Source organism: Petaurus breviceps, unplaced genomic scaffold, assembly GCF_028583685.1.
Source record: "Petaurus breviceps papuanus isolate PSGF00001 unplaced genomic scaffold, PetGlider_PUasm1.0 91041, whole genome shotgun sequence".
In the NCBI taxonomy this organism is placed as follows: domain Eukaryota; kingdom Metazoa; phylum Chordata; class Mammalia; order Diprotodontia; family Petauridae; genus Petaurus; species Petaurus breviceps.
In genome coordinates, this window is record NW_027187400.1 from 22,895,786 (window position 1) to 22,907,758 (window position 11,973).

Consider the following 11,973-nt stretch of genomic DNA (forward strand, 5'->3'; position numbering starts at 1 on the left):
ATTTAGACCTCTGAGTCGGTGGGTCATTGAACAGCTTATGTGAGAATCAAATATGCAGGAGTATTACTAAGCTCTAACCATTGGGATATCCAGGTGGCCTTCTATAGTCTGCCAACAAAGCGGCCTTCTCTGGGATGGGAATGGAGGACTGGGGTTCTGAATCTTTGGTGTGGCAATACTTGGAATCAGGAATTCTAGGGGTCTAATCCTGCCCTGGACACATTAGCTGTGTCACCCTGGACATGTAATTAACAACCTCAGCCTCAGTTTCCTTCTCTATAAAGTGGGGAATGATTTCATAGGGTGGTTATGAGCATCAAATGAATTAATGCCTATGAAGTACTTTGCAAGTCTTAAAATATTAGACATGGGAAAGCAGGAGCCGGGAAGGTAAGAAGAGAAGATCCATTACAAGGTGATCCACCCTCCCCCCCAAGGATACATGTTATCTCCCAGGTGAACATTACTGCCAACGTCATCATTCCTCTTGCTCCCACCTCCCCTTCTCTGGAACATTTTGGGGAGACTGATAGTCATCCCAGGAATTTCCCAGGTGACCATCTGTAAAATGGAGATGGTAGCTTCGTACTGGATGGTGAGCTGGCATCTAGGTCAAGCTGACCTGGGCTGAATCTGGCCTCTGACACTTCCTGACTATGACTCTGGAAAGTCACTTACCCTCTCGAACTTGCCCCAGGTGACTCTCTGAGAGGATAACTTGTAGAGAAGGTGCATGGGTGGAGGGAGTTTCTTCACCTGGGAGTTCAATGGCATCACAATCTTGTCCCTAATTATCACTAAAATCGTGATTTCTTGCCCTTCTTACATTTCATGAGGGAGCATAGCTGGAAGGGACCTTAGACTTCATCTGGTTCAACTACCTCATTTTACAGATGAGGAAATGGAGACCTAGAGAGGGGAGATTACTGCCCGAAAGTCACACAAACATCAAGTGGCAGAGTCAGGATTTGAACTCAGTTCCTTGAATGCCAAATCCAGTCCTCTTTCCACTGTATCCCACTGCCTAGGATCACTGAAGGAGACAGTTCTAGTCTGCACAAGACCCTGCCCTCCATCCCCTGTTAAACTGACTGTGGTTCTCATTAAAATGAGTAGGAAGGAGTGAATAAGCATTTGTTAGTGCTTACGATATGCCAGGCACTGTGCTAAGTGCTTTACAAATGTCATCTCATTTGATCCTCACAACTCTGTCAGGAACTATTATTGTCCTCATTTTATAGTTGAGGAAACGAAGATGACAGAGGTTAAATGACTTGCCCAGGGTCACACGGCTAGTAAATGTCTGAGGCCAGATTTGAATTCAGGTCTTTCTGTCTCTAGGTTCAGTGCTCTATGCACTGAACCATCTAGCTTCCTCTAAGTAGAGGATCTTTGGGCAGGGGTGTAAGGTCCAATGAGAAAAGGTCTAGGTACACACTTGAAAATAATAATACATTGTGGACTGACAGAAAGCATCATAACCTGGGGCCTCTTAAATGGAAGAGACAGTATCAAGTTGGCATTTACTAAAATGACATTCTTGGGGCATGGGTCTGACCTGTGGGGGCTCCTGTTACCATTGAAATAAAGTTCAGGCTCCTTTACTTATCACTTGGGCCCTTTGAAAACTGACTCTCATCTCTCTTTCCACTCTGATTCCACAATCTTCTCTCAAACAATCTGTGCAGTAGCCACACTGGGATACTTGATGGTTTCCTGGGCGTAACATTTTATCTCCCACCTCCAGACCTTTGTATGGGCTATTACCCATACCTGGAAAGTTCTCCTTCCTCACCTAAGCTTCTTGGATTCCACAGCCCCCTTTAAAGCTCAGTTCAAGTGCCACCTCCCACAGGAAGCCTTTCCTGATTGCCACTTACTACTTTGAAACTCACCCCAGAAGTTACTTTGTATAGGGAAAAGGAAAGGATCTGTGATTTCATAGGTATAGGGGACACCCAGGTAAGGAAACTCCTTCTATTGATGCATTTATAGTCAGAATTTGAACCCGGGTCCCTTTTTGTGCCCCCCCCTGTTGCCTGTATTTCACATGTGCCTTTGAGTACATGCTGTTCCTCACCCTCCCCCCCACACACACACAAAAGGAGGAGACAGTTATAATGCCCAGTGCATAGTATGTGCTTGATAAGTTGAGTTGAACTGGATGGAAGTGGGGGTGTATAGTGTAGACAATATTGGCTCAGGAGCCAGAGAACCCTGCTTCAAGTCTTGCCTCTGATGCTTGCTATTTGTGTTGCCTTGGGCAAGTCTACCCCTCTCCCCCAGGACCACAGGCTCTTCATCAGCAAAATGAGGGGGATTGGACTAGAATCACTAGACGGTCTCTGAGGTCCTTTGGGATCCAGATCTAGGGCCCTAAGAGTTATGATGCCGGGGGAAGAGAACTGTATCTGCAACCAGACAAACTGCATTCAAATGCCAGTTTTCCAACTGTATGGCCTCAAATAAATCACTTAGTCTCCTTGAGCCTCAGTTTCCTCATCTGCAAAATGAGCCAAGTGGAGCAAAAGATTCCTTTGAGGCCCAAATCTGCTAATCTGTGCTTTGTGTTTCCATTTGTAAGATGCTGCCTTGCTCTGTCTTGCAGATCCAGCTTTCCATACTCTCTCAGTGAGTTTCCTGCCCCCTTCCCTTTGGGCCGGGTGGCTGAGCACAGCTTTCACAACTAATTATCTCCATTTTAAGAAAATGATGGAGTCATCGATGCTTCAAATGTACTTGTTAATGATATTGGTCTTCAGTTCCATTTTGCTTTAATAAAAACTATTTGATCTGAGTGGGTGGGGGTGGGTGGGCCTTCATCAATCCCCTATAGTGTCCACTGTTCTCTAGCCCCCTCCTTCCAAAGCTATCTCAACCTTAGGCCCTGGGGATGAGCACAGGGGAATCTGGGGGCAATGAGCCCAGGTGGGCTCTGTACTCTTGGCTCCAGGAAAGGGAACCGATCTGGGGAGGACTCTGGTCAGGACCCTGAAACCATCAGACAGGGCCCTTGGGAGACCCTGGGAGGACAGACAGGGGAAAGATAGCATGCAATCCAGGACGGGCTCTCTGGGCCCTTATGGACTCTTATGTAGGTCAGGAACCTGTGGTGGGGATAGAGGGGACATTGTCTTGGGTAGGGAACAAAAAAGGGAAACTCCCACCTTCCTGTTCCCTTGTCCCTGCTGTGCTCTTTTAAAAAAATAGGGAGAAGAGTGTTGGGTGGGAGTGCCATTTCCACCCTAATGGCTCAAGAGCCTTTCCAGCATCTGTGAAAGGTCAAGAGTATAGCCTGAGATACCCAGTCAGGAGAGGTCACTGTTGGGTAGTGGCCACCATCTGTCAACTGGGTTCCCACTTGCCACTTTGTCTTCAGTTCTGTCCCCAGGCAGTGGAGGGGCCCTGTGCCCTTCCTCTGTGGTGTCTTGGACACTGCTGTCTGGGGACCAAGGAAATAAAGAGTTCAGTGCCTTACTATGCAATAAAGTGCCTCGAAGTCAAATATCTGACTCCCTTTCCCATGCTTTCTCTGACTTGGAGTCCCCTCCCTCCTTTCTGCCCCTCCCCCCACCCTGGTTTTTCCTTCAGGCAAAAAGTTTACAAAAAATGTCCCTCTTAAAAAAAATAAAGTTAGAATAAAGGAAAGAAAAGGTAGTGGATGTCCCAGGACTAGAGGTTGGTCCCACTGGGTAGGGGGATTTTGTATCCGTTTTTTAGAAGCAGAAGACAGATACCCAAGCCTAGGCTACCAGTCAAGAGTACAGCACCCAGGGCTTTCAGGAAGGAAGTCCTGCTTCGGGTGAAGGAGCTGGGAGCCATGACACCAAGCAGGGCTGTGCTGACGGTAAGAGTGTAGAGAATGGAGACCCCTGTGTTGAGTGCGACGATCTTTCCAAATTTAGCAAAGGGAGCAATAATGCAGAAGAACAAGGGCACTGTCGCTATGACTGTGGTGACAGCACTTGAGACGATGGCCACACCCACATGCCGGACAGCCTCCAGGGTCCTCCATTGGCGCTGGGCACTGGGGTCCTGTCCAAAGGCAAAAGAGAGACTGGGGAGGGTTTCAATCAGGAGATAGCCTAGAACCTGTGGGATGCTCCAGATTTCAGGTTTCTGGATCATGTGGTTAAGAGACCTTGGATTTATCCAATCTCATTTTGTAGATGAAGAAATTGAGTCAGAGAAGAAATGACCTGCCCAAGGTCACACAGGTGGTAAGTTGCATGGTCAGGATTTAAACTCCAGTTCTAGGTCTCCACAGTCTTTTCATTGTAGAAATTTGGATTCTATAATGTAGGTATAGACCCTGCCCAAGAAGCAAATCCTATGAATGTTGAACCATGATGCACCTTAGTCCCACTAGGATAGCACTTAGTACTAGAGTGGGTAGGGGCTGAAGAGATGAACAACTGGATCAGCACCCCTCTCCCAGGCCATCCAACTACCCTCACCAGCTCTGGTTGCTGCTAGATAGTGTTAATTTTTGTGGACCCTGCTTATCTCTAGTACCACCTGCCCCACCCACAGGGGCTAGATCCCTAGCCCTCCTAGCACTCAGTGCTGCTCAGAACATGGAGGACTAGTGTCCCTCCTTCATCTCACCTGGGGCTGCTGGGACAAGTATGTGTAATATACTTGAATATATGGAGCATGGTTGGATGTGTGTATATAAATACACATGTGCACATATGCATGTATATGAAATACACTTGTGTGTAAGGTAAAGTGACATACACCCTGCTGCTTGTGTGTGTGAGACAATGAGAAACACAGAAAGATGGGGGGGAGGAGAGAGAGGGAGAAGGGAGAAAGAGGGGGAGGGGAGAGAGAGGGGGAGGGGAGAGAGACAGAGACAGAGAGAGAGGGAGAGGGACAGAGAGAGAAAGAGAGAGAAGGGGGAAGAAGAAGAGGAAGATGAGGAGGAGGGAGAGGAAGAGGAAGAAGAAGAGGAAGGAGGAGGAGAGAGACACAAAGAGGAAGAGAAACCAAAAACAGAGACAGAGGGAGACAGGAAACAGAAAATAAGAGAGTAATGACTGTCAATAAATCATTGCTGTTGCTTATCCTTCTTTCTTGAAGAGGACCATGGCATCAGGGAGGTGATGCTATGACTCGCAAGTGAATTGGATTTAAGTGAGGGAGGGATGTGCAAAGTCACCAGTCTCATTTTCTCCTCCAGTGCCATCTGGGTCCAGTGGCCTGATATCAATCAGGACTGGAGATGGACCCTGCCAACAAGAATGTAGAGCACTGAAGAAGGTCGAAGGTAGATGTCTTAGTTGCCTAAGCTTCAAAACAGTTACATGTCTCACCTCTGGTCATGCCAGCTAGTAGATGTCAAATCCTGTCCAGCCTGCTATCTACTGTTATGCTGTCCCTGGCATCTCAGGGTACATTTCTTTGGGGGTGGGAATGGAGGTCAGATCTTTGATTTCTGTGATGTAGAGAAACCTCCCCACCAAGGTAAATGAGTACCTAGTATGCAACTTACCATCTTAGAGAGTTGCCTAGGACACAGAAGTCAAACAACTTGCATACAACTCATACGTGTCAGGGGTGGGACATGAGCTCAGGTCTTCCTGACTCTATCTACTAGGCAACCCTACCTCTATCCATAATATACCTGCCCATGAAGTACCCATAGGCACTGTGCTATATATATGAGGGAATAGAACAGGGGGATAGAGTGTCCTGGTTAGGGAGTGAGGAAGCTTACCAGGGTCAATCTTTCGGAAATGTGTCTGAAGCTCTTCTAATTTAATGTTTTTTTCAGGATGCTGGTCAGAGCCAACACAAAGCTAGATGAGGTCAGAGCGAGTAGGTAAGTGAGGCTGACTACATTGTTTGGGGTTGGTCCTTGATTCAGACTCATAGGATCTGAGTTCAAATTCTACTTACCTCCTGTGTGACCTTGAACAAGTCACTTGATCTCTTAAAGCCTTATATTTCCCCCTTGCAAAATGAGTGAGTTGGACTGGATGAGTGCAGCTGGGCAAGCATGAGCATATGTGTATGCATGTGTGCGTGTGTGTTAGCAGAAGGGATCTGAGATAAATGTACACATATGTGTGCATATATCAACATAACTCTCTCCAAATATATGTATGTATGTATTTCAAAAGAACTCTTTGTGCATACATGCATGTATATTTCAATATAACTATATACATATATTTCAATATAACTCTCTATATATGTATGTATATTTCAACATAACACTCTATAGGTATGCACATATTTAAATATAACTACAGATGTACATAATGCATACATGTATGTTTCATCAGAACTATATATCGTGTGTGTATATTTTATATATCCTTATATATGTATATATATGCTTCAACATAATTCACTCTATATATGTATGCATATTTCAATATGACTCTCTCTATTTTCATATAATTGGTTTCCTTTGTTGGATTTGTAACCTTCTGTTTTTTATTTCATATATTTAAAACCATTCTTCTGAGAAGAGGTCTAAGGGCTTTGACAGACTGTTGTCAAAGGGATCCATGACACAGAAGGTTGAACAGCCTTGCCTTAGAGAGGTTCCTGGAGCACAGAGAGGTTAAGTGACTCACCCAGAGTCACACAGCCCACATATGCCAGAGGTAAGTCTTCCCAACTCCAATGCTGGCCCTCTCTCCAGTCTGCCATATTGCTTCTTCTGACTATGCCTTACTTGCACATGACCCACCCAAGGGGGAGGGCACTTTTCCCCTTTAACCATCCTTGTCTAAATAGGACTCTGAGTATGCAGCACACTAACTGTGAGCCCTCTCTCCACCCCATCCCCGCCTCTAGCTCAGGAGAGTTAGATCTCTGCTGGTAACTTCCTACCCTTCTCACTAGTGTTGGAGAAAGAGCTTTGGGTATTCATGAGAAATAGGTTCATGATAACTAACTCTATATAGGACCTTGGGCAAGTCAGTCCTTCCCTTCTGTGCCTCAGTTTCCTCATCTGTATAGTGAGAGAGTTGAGGATTCCTTCTAGTTCTGTGGTCTGTAATTCTATGATTTGAGTCAGGTGGGGAAATCTTCCCCACCCCCTACACCACCCCTTCCCAATTTCCCTGTTAATTTCAAAGATACCACCTTTCTTCCTGGCCCTTGGATCAACAACCTCTTTTATCCTCTTTGTCATTCTCTTCTATATTTATCTGGCATGGATGTGACTGTAGTCAAAACAGATTATGAAGGACAAGCCAAGGAGAAGTTGATAAAACTCATGGAAAACTCAACTCCTCCCTCGAACTCACCCCACACATCCAATCTGTTGTTATCTTGTCATTTCTATTTTCTAGCATCTCTCCCTTCCCAATTCTCAATTTTGCTCCTTTCCCCCAAAATCACAAACCTCAGTTATGTTCTTCCTAGTCTACAGGAAGCCAAATGAGGCAGATCCTTGAACATCAGTCTGTGATTCCCCTTCCCCTCCCCCCAAATCTGCCCTAGATTGGAATATCCATACTTTTTATTCACAAAGCACCAATCCTGCGGCCAGTTGTAGTAGCCTCCTAACAGTTTCTTTATTTCAAGCACCTCCCACTCCAGCCTCCCTTTAGCTGACAAAGTGATCTTCCTAAATAAAGCACAGGTCTGACCATATAGTTCTCACCCATGGTACCCACCCTGCCCTCATTCAATAAACTCCACTGGCTCCCTATTATCTTCGGAAAAAAATAAATTCTCTATTCGGCATTTAAAGCCCTTCACAACCTGGCCCCTTCCTACCTTTCCAGTCTTCTTATACTTTCCTCCCATCCATGGGCTCTATGATCCAGTTACACTGGCTTCCTCGATGTTCCTCATGCATGACCATCCATCTCCCATCTACATATGTTTGCACCAGCTACACCCCATGCCTAGAATGCTCTCCTTCCCCATCTCTTCTTCCTGGCTTCCCTGATTCCTTCAAAACTCAGCTTATCCCCCTGCTAGTGCCTTCCTCTGAGATTTTGCCTTTCTTTGTAGCCTCAGAGTTTAGTACAGTGCCTGACACACAGTAAATGCTTGATAAATGTTGATTGACTGATTGCTTGCTTACATTGTTATATGTTTCCCAGATCTAGTTCTGTTTTTTGTCAGTCAAATAGCATTTATTAAGCTTCTACTGTGTGCCAGGCACTATGTTAAGCACTGGGGGCCCCAGGTGTTAGGAGGTGGGAGGCATGGAGGAAGAGTGGGGGAGGGAACCCCGCTATGGTCGAAATGGAATAATGAGCTTTAAAACAAAATGCCCAAACCAAGACAGACCCAGAACTTTCCAGTGCTCCAAGCATAAAACCTAGAACTCAGAGTAAAAAAAAAGGCAAGGGAATTTTCCCAGGGAGTCAGTGAGGCTCTTCGTGGAAGATATTTTTCCATTTATGCTCTCAACCTCTTGTTCTCCTTGACTCTGACCCCAATACCTAGTTCATTGCTAATTCAAAAATATTCACCAATAATATAATTAACCTGGTGTTGCCTTTTTGCAATATGCACCCTCAGATCTTCAACAAATCATGGAAACCACACTGGACTGGTAGTCACAATACATAGGACCAAGTCCCACCTATAACACTTGCTAGTTACATGACCTTGGGTAAGACATTCCCCTCTCTAGGTTTCAGTTATCTGCAAAATGGGTATATTAATACTGGCACAACTTCCCTTACAGAATTGTCCTGGGATAAATGTTTCGTAAACATGCAATATAATTTATCATCATCATCACCACTACTATGATTATGAAGCGAAGGAAGCCATCAGCAGAGCTTTGAGATCTGCTCTCCTAAACCCCATCCACTAGGAAGATTGCTTTAAAAGGAATCTTAGTAATCTGGAGCACTGACTCCAGCTAGTGGGGATTGGGGAATGGCACAATGGATCCTGGACAGAATCTGATTGCACAGTCAGTGGGGTGGGGTAGGCAGGTTCTCACCTCAGCTGGGTGGAGGGGAAGGCTCTCCCCTGCCAGTAGGTACCCTTCCACGAGATGCACACAGTAATCCACAGAGGAGCCAACAAGGATGGACAGAGATATGGCCTCCACAGCACCCATCTCCCAGCCAGACCAGTACATGATGGTGACCACCAAGCACACAATGCCTGCAGAGAGAGTTAGACCTTAGGCAGGAAGGACTGGCTGATGGGTGGTTTGAGCTAAGTTTCTGATCTTTCTGATCTTGCCCTATGTACTAGGATGGAGTCTGGCCTATGCAAGGCCAGGGCTACTGAGTAGGGAGGATGGGTAGGCAGGAGGCTTCCCAGTATGGATATGGTTAAAATTAAGGGGAAGAAAGATGATAGTAATGGGAGTAGAGCAAAGGACCTAAAGGAGAGGCTAGAGGGTGGAGTGGGTCACAGAAAGTCAAGGGGAATTTTGAAAGAGACAAAAATACAGTGGAGCCTCTCCCTTATCCCCAACCAACTTACCTATTGAGAAAATAGGAACCTATGGAAATACCTCTGAAAGTAGAAAAGGCCTTTGAGCAAGCCAAATTATTGACACAAAACCCATTAATTTTGTATTCATGGGAGAAGCCCACAGACTAGGTTAGACCATGGACTTAGGCACACTAAGAGTTCAGGAACTCTTATTTTGCAAACAATTCTAATAAGCATAAGGGGACTTGGATTTTGTGTTGAAAGGAAGTCTATTAGAAGCAACAAATTAGAGGTAACAGGATCAAAGTGCTCTGTTGAGTCCCTGTGGAGACCCCAGGAACTTCCCCTTCCTAGACCCCCCCCCCCAAATACCTAGGATACTCAGCAGCACAGGCAGAAGCAGCAGGATGTGGGTGGTAAACACTGCAACAGCAGCTACACAGATGATCAGTGAGAGGGCTAGGCCATATAGGGCACTCTGCACACCTGAAATGATGAGAGAAAATAGTGATAAAAGGATCTCAACCCAGGTCACTAGTTGCAGCTACAATTCCACACTGGTCTAAGACTAAAGAGGTTTGTCCAACAATATATAGTTAGTAAGGACTAAACCCCAGGTCTGATTACATCTGGTTCAGCATGTGACCCAGAAAAATGCTTCATGTTAATAATATGGACATAGTTGTTTAGTTTTACTCCTATGTATTTGGGGATGCTTTTAACAATTTAGGCAAGGTCATAATCACAACCACCACACTCAGAGAAGTCGTCACGTCACCTTGGCCAGGGATGCCCAGCTGATCAGCAACAGAACTGGCATTAGAACTCTGAGGCCACTCTTCCCCTTCCCCTCTCTAGGCAACTGATCTTTAGATGAGGTCCCTGCCTTCCCTCCACTGAGGCATAGCCTGTTCCCCTTCAGGGTGTGAGGAGGAGGATGGGACAATTAAGGAAAATAGATTGGCAAAGATACAATTGAGTATCAGGGATTGGTGGGAGGGGTCTTACCTATGATTTCCATGAAGACTTGCTTCCAATGTTCACAGGTTTGGAAGCCTCGGCGGAGGGCTGAGCCCTCTGGGGACAGCTGCAGCTGCTGCTGTAGGAAAGTCTCCCACTTGAGGTAGTCAGAGTATGTCTGGAAAGATGACTTGCCTTTGTAGGTAGTCTGCAGGAGACCAACAGTCCTATGAGGCCAAGGTTCCCTTAGATGGGCATGACTGGGGGGAATAGGTATGCCTTGTCTTCCCTACCCCATTTGGACATATGTTCTCTCACCACCCTAAGGGATATAAATACTTTGCTTACCCTTTACATCACAACAGTTTAAGGGATAAGCACAGTAAACCACAAAACAAAGGTGTAGATTCATAGAATGTTAGATATGGAAGGATCTTAGAACACAGAATGTCAGAGCTGGGAGGGCCCTTAGAATACAGGATGTCAGAGCTGGGAGGGCCCTTAGAACACAGGAGATCAGAGCTGGGAGGGCCCTTAGAATACAGAATGTCAGAGCTGGGAGGGCCCTTAGAACACAGGATGTCAGAGCTGAGAGGGCCCTTAGAACACAGAATGAGAAAACTTAGAATGACAGAGAGAACTTAGAACATAGGATCATCAGTTTTAGAGCTTAAAGGAGGCATAGAGATCATTTAGGTCAATTCCTGGATTTCAGTGAGGAGAAAAACTTCGGCCCACATTCCTGAGATAATTTTAGTTTCTCTTTCAGCAAATCAATTGTTCCTGGTACCCCAGCCCATGACTTTGTACCTATTAATTAACTTTCTTGCTATCTTCTATCTCATTCTGCTTCCAATGACCATTCCTTTGACCATCCAAAGGAATCATCTACCCCTCTAATCCAGATGTTTCTTGGAGTTTCCCTGGCCCCAGTTAGACCAATGAGGATTTTCAAACCAATCCCAAACCCCATATACCTAGCAAGCATCAAATTGGAAGGGACCTCACAACATTCAATGTTAAAACGCAGAATGGTAGCCAAAGGACATAGGTCTCAATTTTGCCACCAACTTGGACATGACCTTGGGCAAGTCTTTCTCTTTTCTCATAGGAGAGAAAGAGTTCTATGACTTTGTTTCCTGTTTTGTAAAAATAAGCAGTTGAATTATAGATCCCTTTCAGTCCCAGCTTATGACATTTAATATTCTAAGGTTCTTCTCAGTTTTGACATCCTGTGTTCTAAGGGCCCTCCCAGCTCTGACATTCTAGATTCTAAGGGCTCTCTCAGTTCTGACATTCTCTGTCCTAAGGCACCTCCCTGACATTCTCTGCTCTAAGATTCTTTTTAGCTTAGTCTGTGCTCTAAGGTCCATTCCCAGTGCTTAATCTTATGCCATAACCCCCTTCAAGACCACGCCCATCAATCTGCTCTCCTATTCCTTTTCAGAAACCAAGTTCAAGGTGCCTGAGGGAATCCTATTAGTGGGCTGTAGGGATACCCGATGTTGATCCCTGCTTTGTCAGAGAGACCAGCACTAGTAGGTCCTGCTCACTTTCCAAAAGGACTCAGGGATTGGCCCTGCCATGGGACAGAGAAAGGCAAGGAGGGTTTGCTGTGATTACAGCCTACTCCCA

General features: G+C 45.6%; 1 protein-coding gene across 1 annotated transcript in view; it reads right to left on the bottom strand.

Annotated features, from left to right (window-relative positions):
• Window positions 1–3,584: 3,584 nt before the first annotated feature.
• The window catches only part of DISP3 (dispatched RND transporter family member 3), a 41,703-nt gene continuing 33,314 nt past the window's right edge, over window positions 3,585–11,973 (bottom strand). The window contains 5 exon segments of the mRNA XM_069079502.1: window positions 3,585–4,035; window positions 8,933–9,099; window positions 9,751–9,864; window positions 10,387–10,546; window positions 11,962–11,973. The exon segment at window positions 11,962–11,973 is cut by the window's right edge and continues 143 nt beyond it. Of these exon segments, the coding sequence (XP_068935603.1) occupies window positions 3,673–4,035; window positions 8,933–9,099; window positions 9,751–9,864; window positions 10,387–10,546; window positions 11,962–11,973 (816 nt within the window). The 3' untranslated portion in view covers window positions 3,585–3,672.